The sequence below is a fragment of the Netta rufina genome (assembly GCF_964035555.1).
Source record: "Netta rufina genome assembly, chromosome: 28".
Lineage (NCBI taxonomy): Eukaryota > Metazoa > Chordata > Aves > Anseriformes > Anatidae > Netta > Netta rufina.
In genome coordinates, this window is record NC_140152.1 from 5,618,049 (window position 1) to 5,634,342 (window position 16,294).

Consider the following 16,294-nt stretch of genomic DNA (forward strand, 5'->3'; position numbering starts at 1 on the left):
GTGGTCCCCGGGGGGCCCTGACCCCAGCACCATCCCCTTGTGACAAGCAGGAGCCCAGGCTGCCACATCTTCACCTGTGCGTGCCCGCCAGCTGCAGCAGCCTCCCTTTCCTCCCAGCATCCCGGTGCCCCCTCCCCGTCCCCTGCTGCCACCTCGGGGACGCGGCGGTGCGGGGGTGACAGGCAGGCTGCCCACCCTTACCTGCGCCCTGGGCTCCAGGGTGGCACAGAGGACCTGCCACGGCGGGGTGTACTTGAACATCTCCCTCCTGTGTTGTCAGCGTCGCTCCGGGGACGGACACCTCCGGGGCACAGCCGCAGGTGGCAAAGGCAGCACCCAGCCGGCTGTCACCCTGACCGAGTGCCTCTGGCAACCCGCCGGGAGGAAGCAGGGGGATTTATCCTGCAGGGAGACCTGGTGGCGCTGGAGCCCGGCCAGCCAGCACCTCTGCCTCCGCCCCACACAGGCTCAGCCCCGGTGATCCAGGGGGAGCGGGGCGCTCGGTGCCAGTGCGGGGAGGAGATGGGGACCCCGGGTCAGAGCACGGGGCACCGGCACAGCCCCGCTGCCAGCACGGCTCGGGAACGCTGCCAAGGCGAGGAGGGCTGCTGCCAGCAGTGCCGGCACAAATACCCCTGCCCGCGACCCTTGCACTTGTGGAGCAGGCAAAGGGCAGAGGCTGACGGGAAGCCTCCGGGCAGGGGCAAGAGGAGACGGAGCCGAGGCAGCGCGGCTGGGGGGGGGGCAGCACGGGGGGCCTGGGGAGATGGGGCCAGACCCTGCTCCCGACCCCGCTGGTGCACCGCCTTACCCCGTGGTGCTCAATGGGGATGGACCCGACCTCCGGCCACCGTCCCCTCCCCAGCACCCCCCTCCCGGCCCCTTCCCACCCCCGTGCCCGGTGCCCACCTCGGGGTGCGAGCGGTGGGGCCGAGGTGTTCCCAGGCAGAGGCGGAGGCGCGGGGCTGGTTGTTCACACAGTTTTATTTGCTCGGTTCGGGTGTCTTACAAACAACGGGGGGGGGGTGTCAGGGAGGGGGGGAAACTTCAAACGGCTTCGTCACAAGTAAAAAGCACGGGGGGGGCGCGGGAAGTGCACTTCAGCTGAGCCAGGCGGGGGGACGGCGCGGGGCTCGCCGGGACGGGGCTGGGGCACGGCCGGGCTCCTCGCTGCTGCTGCCCCCCCACAGCCCCAGCCCCACGGGGCCTGATCCTGACCCTGCCTCTGCCAGGGGCCAACGCTGGGTCCGAAGGCAACCGGGGGGCTGGGGGTGCCGAGGGCGGCAGGGGGCCTGGTTTGGGATCAGCACCCGGGGAGGGGTGGTGGGAGGTGACGTGGGACCCTGCGGGGGACCCAGCCCTGACCCCCAGGGATTAATGGGGCCGATGCCCCCCAGCATCCAGCCCCAGCCCCCCACGTCACACACGCCCTAGGACCGGGGGTCCGCCGGCCGTGTCCCTGCCGGTGGCAGGAGAGGCTCTGCCCCTGCCCCCACGGGGCTCTGCCTCTCCCAGAGGCTTTTGGCGCACGGCTCAGGGACAGGGCCCCCCCCAGGAGACCCCGCACTGCAGCACCGCCAGCCCCCGCAGCCTCCCGCAGCCCCCAGCCCCTGCTCCCTGCCCTGCAGACACAACTGGGGTAAACCCGCAGCCTCGGTGGCACTGGGGCAGCAGCTGGGACGTGGCAGCAGGGCCCCCAGCTTCGTGCTGCAGCAGGGACCCAGGGGGACCAGGACCACGGGGACCGGGCTGGGGGAGCTGGGGGCTCCCAGCAGGAGCCCTGCCCGCGCTGGATGCTTCGCCAGCAGCTCCCAGGGTTTGGGCCAGGCTCAGCACCCATGGGTGCCCGGCTAGCCACAGTGGAGCCCCCCCTGCTGCCCCAGAAGGTCTCAGTGGGGAGGAAACACGAATGCTGGTGGTGAAATCCCCGCCGACGGGCTGGGGCGTGGGGCAGGGGAGCGGGGAGGCTGCTGGCGGTCCTGGCACGGGGCTACGGCCCCGACCTCCACCACGCTGCCAGCCAGGGCAGAGACAGCGTCCCAGGGACACCCTGCATGGGACACCAGTCCCCCCAGCAGGCCCCAGTCCCAGCACCTGGGGTGAACTGGGCCGGGGACCTGACACTGGTGACCCGCAAGCTGGCTCTGCAAAGCTGCCTGGGGCAGGAGGACGTGGTGAGGGCACAGGGGCCACCCCAGGGCAGGGCTGGGGGGCTCTGGGCCACCCTCATGCTGCTGCGGGGTGTCACAGGCAGGTCCAAGCCCTGATCCCATCCCCGTGGGCTGGGACCCCCCGTTCCCCCGCTGCTCGCTGCCCCCAGCCATCACCACCCTCCTGGGTGGGCACCCAGACACGGCCCCGCTCGCCCCCCTTGGGTGCTGGAGCCCAGTGACACCGGCAGGGCAGATGAGGTGTTGGAACGGCCCCATGGCAGCAGTGGCGGTGGCGGTACCTGGCCGGTGGCTGCCGTCACCACGAGCAGCAGGGCGAGGAGCCCCTGCATGGAGAGGAGAGTCCAGGAGAGCGGAGCCAGGCTCCCTGCATGGACCCAGGCTGCGCCTGCCCCAGGGGAGCTGTGCCTGGTCCGTGGCACCCTGCACGCTCCTGGCACCGCTCCGACAGCCCGGCCGAGCCCAGCATCACGGAGCCGACGATGGCCAAGCCCCCGGGATGGAGCCAGGCCAGGGATGTGCTGGAGAGATGGCGCTGGAGGTGCAGGGGAAGGGCTGGCGGGGGGCTTCGCGCCATGCCTGCCGCGGGCTGGGTGACCGCGGGTCCTGCCGGCTGCTGGATTTGTCTCTGACCCCTGGCCCGGCCGGCGTCCGTCTTCCAACGGCGGGTGGGAAATTGCTGGAGGAGGGAGGGAAACGCTCCCGGTGTCTGCGCCGGGGTGAGGCAGGGCCGTGGGGAGGGGCAGGCGAAACGTGGGGCGTGGGGGGGGGGGTCTCTAATAAATATCACACGCAGCACTGGGGGTGTCGCACGGAGCGGGCGTTGGACAGACGGGGCGAGCGATGCCACGGCCTCGGTGTGCTGCCGCCTTCGGCTTTACAGCCACCGCGTTGGATTTCCCCGGTTCTTCAGAAAAAAGGGGGCTGTGTCTGGCCAGGGAGTAACCCTGTGTCCTGCGGGGCCGCGGGCCTGGGGAGCGGGGGCGGAGGGGCTCAGCGGGGGCAGCCTGCTCTCGCCGGCCGCGGGGCTCACATCACCGTGCAGCATTTGCAGCGCTGCTTCTTCGCGTCCATGTCCTGCTCGGCCTCCTTGGCTTCCGTGGCGTTGGCGCCCGGCTTCTGCCCGCCCGGGGCCTCCTCCCCCTGCTGCGGGGCGGCCGCGGGCTCCAGCGCGGTGCCGTTGGGCGGCGCGTGGTCCTTGCCCGCCGGCTCCGGCTTGCTCTCGGCGTCCTCGATCACCACCAGCTCGGCCTTGATGGTGCCCTCCAGCCCCAGCACCTTCTTGGTCTCGTTCTCGTCTTCCACGTTCTGGTAGCCCATGAAGATCATGGTGACCGGCTGCTCCCGGCTCGGCTCCGCGCCCTCGCCCGGCGGCAGCGCCGTGGAGTTTTCCCTTGGCTTCGCCTGCAGCCCCGTGATCTCCCTGCGCGGCGTCGGCTTCTGGCTGGACGGGGCGCTGCCGGCCGCCTCCTCGCCCGCCTTGGCCTCGCTCAGGGTCACCTCGTCCGCCTTGTGAAGGAGCTCGTCCACCTCCGAGGAGCTGAGGGGGTGCGCCCCGTTCTGCAGGGCCCCAGCCTCGGCGCTCACCGCGTGCACCACTGCGGGGACAAGAGCAGGAGGTGAGGGGTGGCGGGGAGGGGGCTCGGACTGCACCGGGACGAGCCCCGCTCGTGCAGCCCGGCTTCCCCGTGCTGTCCCCTTGTCCCCAGGCCAGGCTCACCTCCTGGCAGCCCCCGGCCCTCCCAGCCCCTGCTCCGTGCAGCGAGTGGCGCGGCTGCACCAACGGCACCACTGAGGAGCCGCTCCCAGCCCTTGGCACCTCTGAACCCAGGCCCCGGGCCGAGGCGATGCTTTGCAGCAGGTCCCCGAGCTGAGCACCCGGTCCCACTGCGCCCCAGTGCCTGCAGTGCCCGGGGGCCCCGTGCCCGCCGAGGGACGGGGTCTTCTGCTGCTGATGCGCAGCACATGGGCACTCGCAGCGCTGCAGGGCAGGAGGAGCCGTGCTTGGCGGTGAGGGATGCACCCAGCGCATCGCATTTTCCACTTGACTTGGAGCATCATGTGATGATCAGTGCCACAGCCACGGAGCGCAGGCAGACGAGCGATAACAGATAATGACTGGGCCAGGCAGGGCTGGCTCGGCCGGGAGGGACCCGGGCTGCTCACTGCCAGGGGGCTCCGCGGCACCTCCTTGGGAACGGGGGGTCCCAGCTGTGGTCAGCCCATGGAGCCCAGGGTCTGCTCAGCCACCGCAGCTCCCGGTCGTTTTCTGCAGCTCCGCAGTCAGTCCTTGCTGACACAGCCGTCCCTCGGTGCCACCAGCACCATCAAAGCAGGTTCCTGGGGTGCCCCAAAAGGAGGCACTGCTCCCTATAGCTGCTTCTTCTCCACACCCAGGGGATGGGCTCTGTGCTGCCAGCCTGGGTGGCGCAGGGTCGCAGGGATCCCCAGCAGCCCAGCTGCTCAGCCCCATCCTGTCCCTGGCCGGGAGGTGCCCGTGACACAGACGCGATGCCGGTGCCATCGCCTCACTGGTGAGACGCTGTTGTGGTTTAACAGAGCTCCTGGGGCTCTGGACACAGCAGATCCTCTTCCGTGCTCCCCATCAGCACAGGGCCTTGACGTGCAAACCCAGGCTGGCCCCTCAGGACCGTCCACACCACGGTGCTGGGCTGGCTCCCACGCCGGGCTGGCTGGGGCGCAGGACGGGCTGTCGAGGGCTTGCCCTGAGCCAGTTCCCCCGTGGAGCCGGTGGAGGCAGCAGGAGCTGCCCCGGCCCTTCCTCACCCTGGTGCCCACGGGATGCTCGGGCAGCTGGTCCCTCGGCCCCTGCCCTGTGCTCCTGACGCCTGCCGGCGGTGCGGGATGGGGCCCTACCTTTTAGCTCATCCTCGTACACTTTGACCCCTTGCAGACAATGGTTCTGGGGGAGAAGGGTGGTGCTGGACAGGACCTTGGTCTCCCCAGTAACTCTGTCCTTCTCCACCGTGATCTCCACTGAGTACATGGCTGGGACACAAAGAGCACAGTGAGCGTCACGGCGGCCCCGGCCCTCCCCAGCCCGTGCTCAGCAGCCGGCAGCGGGCAGGCGCAGCAGCACGGCGCGGTGCTCAGCGGTGCTCAGCGGTGCTCAGCGGTGCTCAGCGGTGCTCAGCGGCGTTAGCAAGGCAGCAGGCTGCAGCGAGGAGGAGTGGAGGCAGAGGCAGGTGCGACATCCCGGGCACAGCCCTCCTACGGGACCCACGGGGCTCTCACCGTCCTGGTGCTGCCGGCATCCCCTTACCTCCGTCTGTCCGGCCAGTGAGCGGGGCCACCCGCGGGGGCCTGGGCTCGGGGCCAGGATCACGCTCGTGGGAAGCGGTGCTGAAGGCGCTGGTGCTGGCCAAGGGGGCAGGGCAGCCCCTGCGCTCCGTGGGACGGGCGATCCTCGGCACCGATCCTTCAGCTCCCCAGCTGCTCCCCACAGGCACCGGGGTCACCACAGCCCGGCGGTGCTCGGCTCCATGGACACAGAGCCGGGTTCTTCGCAGTGCTGCAGCCCGGTCTGAGCGTCCCCAGACCAGAGCGAACCTCTCCAGGAGCTCCAGCCCCGTCCCAGCATGGGCAGCTTGGTGCCAGCGGCTGCAGCCCCGCAGCCCCTGCCTGCTCCCCGCACCTCTGCAAGCCCCCGCGGGCAGGCAGCCCCGGCCCCGGCCCCGCGTCTCTGCTCTCCCTCGCACCGAGAAGCCGCAAACAGCAGGAGGCAAAGGATGAAACTGGAGCAGAGACATGGAATGGGGAGGGGATGGGGGCCCTGAACTGCAAACCAGCCGCGGGATCCCACTGAACACGAACCCTCCGATGGCAAATAACCGATATTTGATGCCCTAGGCTTGGAAACTCATGGAGCGGCGGGGATCGTTGGTGGCAGGGCTGCAGGACAGGCTGAGCACTGAGGGCGGTGAGCCGAAAGATGCCGCGGGGCGGGAGGAGGGAAGCGACTGGGAGGGAGTGCTCCTCGCGTGGCAGCGGGCACGTACCTGCCTTCATCATGTCGGTGCCTTCCACCGCCTTCATGGGGCTGCTGGAGACCTTCTTGGCTGGGGGTGGAGAGGAGAAACGACGCCCTGAGCCGATCCCCAGCCACCCACGTGCCCCACACGCGCCCACGGGATGGCCCCGGGGCAGACAGAGCCTCCTGCTGCCACCTGGACGGGCTCCCCCTGCAAGGGGATTTGGGGTGCAGGGTCACCTACCTACGGCTGTGCCCAGGGGACTCTGCAAGACAGAAGAGCGAGGTCAGGAGCCGCAGGGGACGCACTGCGCCGTGCACCCAGCCCCAGCGGTGAGGCACCAGGCACAGCCCCCCCCAGACGCAGCCCCTCGCCCCCTCACCCCCTGCCCACCCGGCCCTGCAGGGGGTCGGCCGTGCCCACCTTCTGCGCGTTGGGGACGATCTCGGCCTTCTCCTCCTTGGCCGGCACCGCCGCCACCTCGGCCAGGTTCTCCTTGGTGGACGCCACCGAGCTGCTGTTCTCCAGCGTCTCCAGCTCCTTCTCCAGCCTGGGGGAGGAACCGGGCCGGGGGCTGCGCTCAGACCGGGGAGCACGGAGCAGTGACACAGCCAGGGACAGACGGACAGACCGCCACCGAGACACCCCCGCGGGCTCTGAGTCCCGCCATCGGCTGGTGGCACAGAGCGACCCCACCTCATCCACGTTTTGCTCTCAGAAACGTTCATCCTGATCACATTCCCCAGGAAAAAGCCCCGGCCATCAGCCCGGCAAAGCCCCCCCCCGGCCCCCAGAGCCCCCCCCATGTCCCCCGTGTCCCCCCCATGTGAACCAGGGCACCTCCGCCCAGCCTTTGGTTCCGTCTCCCCGCGAGCTGCCCTTTCCCCCTGCAGCCCGGAGGAATGCCCCGCGCCATTACACGGACACAAAGCCCCCTTCATGCCTGGCCGCCCCGCTCGGATGCTCGGTAATTAACCGGTAATTAACGAGCGCAGCCAGGGACCGGGTGCATTCCTGCCGGGCTGCCGGGACACCGCTGGGGGGGTCCCTGCCCCTTTCTCCCCATCAGCACCCCGGCACCGGGGGGCTGGGAGGGGGCTGCCCCCCCTCACCTCCTGTCACGACCACCCAAGGGTGCCCGGGGAGCCAGCCCAGCCTGTCCTGAGCGTGGTGGCAGCGCCCGTGGGGTCCGACGTGGGGACCCAGCTGCCTCCTGGCCTCCTGTCTGCCCGGGGAATTTGGGCACCCTCCGAGCACGTCCCCGGCTCCCTGCGGGCTCCCCGGCACCAGCCCACGCCGCCACCCCCGGCCCCGTTACCTCTGGATGGTTTCCTCCAGCTCCTTGGTCTTCACTTCATCCTCCTGCATTTGCTTCTTCATCGCCTCATCCTCCTCGGAGGCGGAGGACGGGGCCCCCTCCAGCAGCCACCTCTCCCGCAGAGCCTTGGACTGGGGAGCACGGGGGGGGGGGGGTCACGGTCCTGCCGCCCCCGGGGCCAGGGGCTCCAGCCCATCCCTGGAGCAGAGGAGGGGTCCCCGGGGGGGGTCCTCACCTTGAGGTGCTGCAGCTGCCGCCGGTCATCCTCGAGCTGCCGCCTCTTGTTCTCGATCTCCGTCTGGCGTTTCCGCTTCTCCTGCGGGGACGGGACAGCGGCACAGCCGGGGTCGGCCTGGGGCAGGGGCAGCAGCAGGCACGGCCGGAGGGGGGGCGCCTCCATCCCGGGGGGGGGCAGCCTCTGGGCTCGGGTCTGCACGGCTGGAGCCCCTCGTCCGCCCCCCCCCCAGGGGACTGCACCTCACCAGCCCAGCACTGGGGGAAACTGAGGCACGGAGGGCGCAGAGCACGGGCTCTTTGTGCCTGGCCCTGCTGAGCGAGAGCCGGCGTCGGGAACCCAGCCCCATGCGGCCTCTTCCCCCGGCCCCGCCTCGCTGCACATCCTGGGGTCGGTCCAGATTATTTTAGCAGAGTCAGTCCCAGTCCCGGGAAGCGTCACTCGCTTTTTTTCCTCCTCTGGCCCCAAACAATTTGCCCTTTGTACAGCGCAGATCGGCCGATAGCGATGGGGATGGGGAGCGGGGAGCTGGCAGCCGCCGGCGGCACCGGGGGCCAGGGAGCTGCTGCGGGGCAGGGGCAGGGGCAGGGGCAGGGCAGAGCCTGCACCACGCAGGGCCGGGTCCTGCACGAGCCCCAGCCCTCGGGAAGGGCAAAGGGGGGCTCCTCACTCGTTTCCCTCTCCCTCGTGGCTCATCAAGGTGCCACTTCGTTAATTAACCCTCCCAGCCGCCAGCTCTGCCCCTGGTCCAGAGGTGTAGAACCAAGCCCCGGGGGTCCCGGGGGGGTCACCTCCTTGGGGCCGGGACACGGGGCCAGCAGCCAGGTGCTGCCTGCTCGCCCTAGGGGACTCACCGCGATGGCCTGCAGCCTCTCCTGCTGAAGGGTGCTGGTCTCCACAGCCCTGCAAGAGAGCACAGAGCAGCCGTGAAGCGCGCTGAATGCGGACATTGTGCCGGACACTGCGCACAGACAAAGGCCGAGCTCGTCCCTTCCGCCGGCTGCTGCCTCCCCTGCCCTTCACCACCCCGCAGCCGAGCACTCCTCGCCCCGCGCGTCTCCTCCAGGCACCCGCTCCCTGCTCGCCGCCGTCCCCGTGCTGCTGGCGGTGACCCCGCGGCACGCAGGTGGACGTGGTACCCACGGAGGTGCTGGAGCGGGGCGCTTCTGGCCACCCACTGCTCCACCCGCCTCGCACTGCCCATGGCAAGCCCCTTCCTTGGCTGCCGACACCTTTCCTGCACAGAGACCCCTCCCCTGTGTGCGCACAGGCACACGCGTGCAGACACGGACACACCAAGGAGCACGGACACGGGGATGTGCACAGACACCCCGCCACGCGCATGCAGGCGCAGACACACGGACGTGCACAGACACACGGCCCCGACGTGCCGCACAGCACCAGGTGCGGGCGCAGCCGGGCTGGAGACGCCCGCCCGGGGCCCGTCTGCGACCTGGGGAGGCTGCGGTGCCGCCGGGAGCAGGCGGGCTGCGTGCCAGCCGATGCTAACGAAGCGCTGAGCTGCGGCAGTAATTAGGGTGGGAGGCTCGGCGGTGGCGTAAGGCGGTGGATCGTTGCCATTTGCTCGCCAGAGCGAGGGACGGCGGAGCCCAGGAGGGGGCAGGAGCAAAGGGAGCGAGTCTTGGGGAGAAACGGGCCAAGTGCGAACCCATTTTCGCAGCTCCCAGGAGCTCCAGCCCTGGCTGGGAGCGCTGGAGCTGGGGTGGCCAAGGCTTGGGGGACAGTGAGACACCAACCGCCCCACGCGGGTCCTGTCCCTGCACACACCGGGCTGGGCCTGAGGGTTTGCAGCGCTCAGAGCGAGCGCAGACCGTCCTGACCCCCAGGGACAGAGAGGGGCTGCGGTGGCCCCGAAGCATTCCCAGAGCAAGCAGGGACCTGCAAGTGCCCCTCTGCTCATCCCCTCCCAGCTGCCCTCCGACGGTGCTGTGTTCAGGCTGTTTTCCCCATCCCCACCCCAAGCAAAACATTTCCATGGCATGCAAAACATCGCCGCTTTCCAGAAAGCCCCGGAAAAACAACAGGGACATTTCCTGAAGGGGTCATGGAAAACGTGATGCCCCACAGTGACCTTCACCTGCTCCCCGCACACGGCACCCCCCCAGGCCTGGCCCCATGTCCCACTGGTACGAGAGGAGCCCCCCCGCCTCCATCCTCCTCCCCCTGGAAGGCAGCGGTTCCCCCGCACCCGGATCCTGGCAGCGCGTGAAATCAGGGCCAGACAAACGAAGCGGGGCCGGTGCCGCTTTGGGGCGGTTATTTTGGTGCAGTTCGGGGTGATGCCGTGGCTGCTCTGCACACGCACGCATGCGCTCGCCCGCTGTCAGCAGCCTCCATTTGTCAGCGTGCTGGCAGCCCGCCTGCCGTCCCCACGCTGCGCCCGAGCTGGGAAATTAAATACTGAAAACCCCAAAGGGAGTCGGAGCGTCCGCGGGTCCCGTTCTCACCCCTGCTCCCTGCGAGCTGCTCCCTGTCCCGCAGGAAGCGGAGGGCACCGGGGGCCGGCCCCGCTCCATCCACGCCATCCGGACCCCCCTGCAGCCCCCCAGACTGCCTGTGCCCTGCAGCCCCCCCTCGGCAGCCCCCTCACCCGTGGGCTCTCCAAGGGCCCCCCACGCCCTCCCCAGCTGTGGGACCAGGCAGCCCCGGGGTGCCCCGTGCCAGGACCACCCTGCTCCGGGGCCAGGGGCACCCCCCGAGCCCAGCTCTCGGCACCCCGGCCTCGGAGGACTTTGGACCAAAGCCCGCTTCTTTCCTGGATCTTGCCCCGTGCAACAGATCCAAACTTTTTCAGTGTTCCTGAAACGTTCTGTTCTGCTTTTCCTCCATCCTCTTTATTTTCCATTATTTGCTGAAGCCTCTGCATTCCCGGGGTGAACGCCAGGAATCTTCCTGGCCCAGGGAAAGACGCAGAACAGGCTGGACGCCCCCTTGCTGCCCCCCCAGACCCAGCCCCGGGTGCACCCCAGCCCTGCCACAAGGCCCCGGGCACTCATCTCTCACCTCCAGACCCCGAGAAGGGGCAGGGTGGGGCTGACCCCGGAGCCCCCAGACCCCTACCCACGGGGACAGGGCGTGGGGGCAGAAGAGTGGGCGGGGGGGCTCCTACAGCCCCCTCCAGCCCCCCAGTCCCTGTCCTGCACCATCCCAGGGGGGTCACCACGCTTCATAGGGCCCCCAGGGCTGGGGGCTGGTGAGTGGAGCCCCGGGGTGGGCTGGGGCTGGGGTCATCCCAGGCTCCCCCCGAGCAGCCGCTCCCCAGCCCCGGATGTCCCGGGGGGCAGCAGCCCCAGGATGAGGGACAAGGGATGAGGGACGAGGGACGAGGGACGAGGGATGAGGGATGAGGGATGAGGGCTGGCCGCGCCAAGCCGGGCGCCCTGGCAACATCACCATGGCAACGGCGCCCTGGCAACGGCGCCATGGCAACGCGGGAGGGAGGATGCTGTGCCCCGGGGACCGAGGGGGCCCAGCAGCAGGGCTGGGGCCAGGGCGCAGCCGGGCCAAGGACTCGGCAGCTCCAGGGCTCCCCGGGAGGCCTCGGCAGCGCCAAGCTCCGGCCTCAGCCAGGGTGCCCGGAGGGGCGGAAAGGAGCCCCCTGGGGCACCAAGTCTGGGGCCGGCACCCCCCTCGGGAACCATGAGGGCAGAAAAAAAACAACAAAGCAACCCCTTCCTCCGCCACGCCTCATTTCACCCGGTCTCGTGTGCTCCTGCAAACAGGTTCATGCTTCGCCCGCTGCCCTCTGCACGCACGTCCCAGCCCTGCCCGTCCCGGGGCAGCTCCTCCAGCGGGCTCCGATGCGCCTCGTGGCCGTGGCACGACAAATGAGGTCGCTGGGACCGGGGGCACAGACGGCACCGGGGGAACTCCCCCTGCTACGGCAGCAGTCCTCGGGCAGAGCCACGCGCCCACGTGTGCGCACGCACGCGCCCCGAGCACGCACCGCGCTCCCTGCCTGGCTCTCCAGCTCTTTCCAGCCCTGCTGATGCCGCTGTTTCCACCATCACAAGGGAAGCCTGTGACCTTTTGTCTCCTCCCCGCCTGACATGAAACAATAATGTTTATTTGCCTTCCTCTGTTTTTTCCCATTAGCTCATCCAAATGTGCGAAGAGCCGTTTCAAGCTGCTCCTCCGCTCCCCTGACCTCCGCTCCGTTCCCACCCGCTCAGCTCCGAGCCAGAGCGCAGGGCAGGGAGAGGCCCCGGCGAGACGAGCCCTGGTGCGGGGCCCAGCACGGGTGCAAGCAGCAGCAGCTCAGGCAGCCACGCAGGAGCGGTGCTGGTGTACACCAAGAGCCAGACCCCCGGGGAAAGCCGGCCCCGAGTGCTGCTGCCGTGGGGCAGCCGTGAGGCCCCCAAAGCACCGCCACGGACAGCAGGGCCGCCCTCAAACACCCTCACCCGTAGCTGGGTGCGGAGGGGAGGGGGCTGCAGCAGCTCGGGGCCGACAGCCATCGACAGCGAAGGCAAATAAATCATCAGCCAGCAGGCTGGAAGGGAAGGGACGAGGCTCCCGGTGACGGCGAGGAGAGGCCGGGCCCCCGCTGCGCGCAGCCGGGCTGCTCGGAGCCCTGCGGGTACCCGCGGGCTGCCTGGGGAGGGGATGGGATGGGGGGGGGAGGCGGGAGGAGGGGTGGCAGCTCCTGAAAACGCAGGATGCATTAGAGCAGCAGAGCTGCCTGATTGATTCTCGGGGCTGAGACGTGGGCTGGGAGTGCCAGGAGAAAATGGATCCTATGAATATTTGATGAACGGAGGCTCAAGGAGAGAGTTTGATTGGAAAATTACAGATCTTTCAAACAATGGTTCGAGTGCCCTCCAAACACTTGGGTTTCCAGCTCCCTTCCAGTTAGAGGAGCAAGGCTCCACTAGGAAACACCCACACGATTTATGAATGAGAGCAGAGCCTCCCCCCCGGGCAGCCCAGCAGCTCCAGCACCAGCCGGGGACGTGGCGCTCGGCTCCGGCCACCCCGGCGGCGTCACGTTGTCCCCGCTCCTCGCTCCTTCGAGGCACCGCAGCTTTCCCACGCCAGCGCCAGGAAGATGAAGGCACACGAGGCTCCTCACATCCAGCAGGGATGCGGTTCATGTGCAGAGCCCTGGCAGGACACCGAGCCCTGAGCCAGCACCCGCAGCCCCCGGCGGGGAGCTCTGTCCTCACACCACGTCCAGCTCCTCCGCACGAGGAAGCACCTGCCTGGAGCAGGTCCAGCCTGGGCTCCCCTCCCTGACGGGAGCTCCAGGGCTGCTGGAGGCCTCATCCTCACCCCCTGGGACTGTCTGGGGCCTGAGGGGCCCCGCTCCCCTCCCAGTGGGTGCAAGTGCTAAGTACAGACTCGGAAGATCAGGCTCCCCGCCACCGCCTCTGCCTCCAGCCCCGAGCTCTCTGCCCTCCCTCAGGCCTGTCCTGACCCCTCAGACCTGTGCCCGTCCTTTCCACGTCCCAGCCTTGCTCTTCAGCAACCAGTGTGGGGGGCCCTGGAGAGGCTCCCCCAGGCAGAGCCCCCTGCCCGCCCGCCCCAGCCCCACTGCAGCCACTTCCAGTGCCGAAGCCCATCTGGCCGAGCCCGGCGCGGTGCGGAAGGTGTGAGCTGCCCCCCCCAGCGCAGGGGAAAGTGGCTATTTCTGGCCAGGAACCAGGAGAGCTAGCAGCAGCAGTTTCCCAAGGAAACCTGCTCTTGCTCCAGTTCCTGCCCAGCCCGGTGCACTTGAGGGGCCGCGGGGCCACGGCTGGTGGCTGCGGGGCCGAGCTCCGAGCCCCGGTTCCTGGCGCGGGGGCTGCGGTGCCATTGTGCGGCTGTCTGCGGCCGAGCTTTATGGCTTCCTCCGGGACATTTGGGAACCACGGTGGACTGGGTTTTAACTTCATCACAGAGGCACGTGGAGGGGAGAGCAGGACCCCGAGTCCCACCCAGCGGGAGAGCCCCCAGGTTACCCCCAGGGCTGAAATCTCCCTCCTCCCCCTCTGCAAGGCTCTCGGCTCCTGATCAGGGCTAGGGACGATGGGGAAGGGCAGGACCAGGAGAGCACCCAGCTCCCGAGGAGGCCAGAAGGCTGCGGGAGGCACAACAAGGCACAGGGAAGAGCTATCAGAGCAGCCAGAAGTGGAGATGCAAAATCTCCAGCTACTCAGCAGCATCAATAGCAGCAGGAGCAGAGGACAGCAGAGCAGCCCCGATGGGACCAGCAGCTCTTACAGAGCTGGAAGCTTTTAGCCAAACCTCCCTTGGCACCAGCAGCTCGCCGCGGCCAGCACCCTCCTCCAGCTGCTGCCAACGCCAAGGAAAGGCAAGAGCCAGCCCAAGCCCGGAGCACGCTGCCCAGCGCGCATTAGCGGCCGCAGAGCCAGGCCTGGGTCCAGGGAGCGCTTTGCCATGGGCCTCTCCTGACCCGGGACTTTCCTACGCTCCCATCCCAGCGACCAGGGTCTGAATTTAGCAGAGCACGACTGACCCGCGATGGAAGCCAGTGCAGGAGCGCTGGAGCTGTAGGTCTGCTCACACACCCACAGCTGCCCAGGGAGAACGCGTGTCGGCACGGCAGCCAGCAGTAACTTTTGCACATGTATTCCAGCCCAAAATCTCAAGACCCATCTCCAGAAGAGACAAACCCTGAGCGCCCAGGAGGGGCTGCGCTGAAGCTGCCCAAACAGAAGCCGTGCACGCTGGGGCTCTGCTTCACTGCTCAGCCCCGTGCTCACCTCTCACCTCCAGGGCACGTTTCCCTAGCGGGGATTTTAGTCTAGAGGAGGAACAGTCTGGTATTTCCAGCACACAGACAACAGCCCTGGCACATTCCCAAAGGGCTCCTTGTCCCTGGGGGCAGCCAGCGGGGTCTATCCCTCAGCCCCCGGTGTCAGAGGGGCTTGGGAGGGAGGAGTGGAGCCAGGAGATGTGGCGTGGGGGAGCTGGGGACAGGAGCTGCCGCCCTGCCCTGAGCTGTCACCAGGCCTGGGGGCTGGCCCCCTCCCCATTTCCATCCCAAACGTTGCACCCAGGCCTCTGAAACCCTCCCAGGCCCCTGCTGGTGCCTCCCACACCACTCTCAGCAAGCCAGAATCCAACCCCAACAGCAGGCAGCAATCACCCCGACCGCCTCCAGCACCCCCAGCAGGGCTCCCCCAAACCGCAGCCGGCAGCCGAGCAGGACCAGTCGAGCACCCAGCACCTCATTAGCAGGCAGCCCATTAATTGCTGCGGGGCGAGGCAGTCACAAGGAGCAGGCCCCCAGGCTGGGCTGGATGGATGCCCCCCAAATTCCCGGTGCCAAACCCAGGAGATGCCGGGGTCCCCATCGTGCCGGGGGGGGGACTGGAGCCACGGGGAGGGAAGGGAAGGCCTGGGTGTGATGGGGCTGCCCCCGCTGGCACCTGGCGTGGAGCAGCAGCCCCCTGCCCTCCCGAGGGGCACGACCAGCACGGGCAGGGCGCCCCCGACCCGTGCCCCCCGCTCCCCATCCGCCCGCGGATCCCCGCGCCCAGCCCGGAGCCGGCCGCAGGCAGCAGCCGAGCGGGGCAGGGCCCCACCGCGGCACACAAAGAAGGTCGGGGCCGGGAGAGCATCCCCGGGCTCGCCCGGAGCCCCCCCCCCGGCAGGAACCGGGCTGCGAGAAGCCCCCGGGGCTGCCCCCCAGGCCCCTCGCCGAGGGATGGGGGCCGCGTGCGCAGGGAGGGGGCCGCGGGCTCCCCGCCACCCACTCGCCCCCAGCCACACGCAGCAGCAACAACAGGTCCGAGCCGCCCAAATCGCCGCCCTTCCACCCCCCCCCCCAGCAGGGACTCGCCCCCCGCAGCCCCCGCGCCAGCCCCGGGCCCCCACCGCCGCCCCCCGGCACCCCGCGGCAGGGCGGGGGGGGGCAGGCACCGGGGGCAGCCCCCACCGAGCAGCAGCGGGGGCCGAGCCCCCGGCACCGGGGCGGACGCGGCACCGAGGATGGGGGCCCCGAGCCCCCGGGTCTGGGACGCGAGGCCCCGGGACCGGCGGGGGTGAGGGGGGGGTGCGCGAACCCCGGTTTTGGGGGTCCGGGAGCCCCGCACCGAGTCGGGGGGGGGGGACACGCGAGCCGCCGGTGTCGCCTCCCCGAGCCCTCGGTACCGCGACCCCGCCGTGGGGAGCGGAGGGAGGGGGGTCCGGAGCCCCGGCCCCCGCCCCGGCACTGCGGTGCGCGGCACCGGGGGACCCGCGGCCCGGTGCGGGGGTGCCGGGGGGTGGGGGGCGGCCCGGCCCCGGTACTCACTCCATCTTCCAGGCGGGCTCCGCGGGTCCGGGGCGGGGGCGTTGGGGTGGGGGGGGATGGGGGGGGCCGGGCGAGGCGCGGCGGAGCGGGGCCGGCGGCCGCCGGCGTCCCGGCGCTCAGGGCCCGGCGGGCGGCGGCATCCCCGGCGGGGCTGCGGGATGCGCAGGGATGGCGGGGCCGCGCCGGTGCCGCCGCCTCCCGCACAGCTCCGTCTGCCGGGCGCGCCCCGCCACTGCCGCCGCCCCTCACCCGGCCTCGGGGCGCGGCGCTCCCCGCCCGCCGCCGCCGCCGCCCCCGGGCGCTCCCGCGGCCGCTTTC

The 16,294-nt window shown here is 69.9% G+C and overlaps 1 protein-coding gene across 2 annotated transcripts; it reads right to left on the reverse strand.

Moving 5' to 3' along the window:
- Positions 1-982: 982 nt before the first annotated feature.
- Positions 983-16,144, reverse strand: PALM (paralemmin). 2 transcript variants are annotated; one of them, XM_084302712.1, is made up of 9 exons: positions 15,977-16,144; positions 8,571-8,619; positions 7,717-7,797; positions 7,482-7,612; positions 6,587-6,713; positions 6,407-6,428; positions 6,191-6,250; positions 5,049-5,180; positions 983-3,769 (listed from the first exon to the last, which is right to left on the reverse strand). In XM_084302712.1, the coding sequence occupies exons 1-9, from the start codon at positions 15,979-15,981 to the stop codon at positions 3,201-3,203; spliced, it is 1,176 nt and encodes a 391-aa protein (XP_084158838.1). In that variant the 5' UTR covers positions 15,982-16,144; the 3' UTR covers positions 983-3,200. The 2 variants fall into 2 exon arrangements, with proteins under 2 accessions (XP_084158838.1, XP_084158837.1); XM_084302711.1 differs by lacking the exons at positions 8,571-8,619; positions 15,977-16,144 and having other exon boundaries at positions 7,717-8,003.
- Positions 16,145-16,294: the final 150 nt, after the last annotated feature.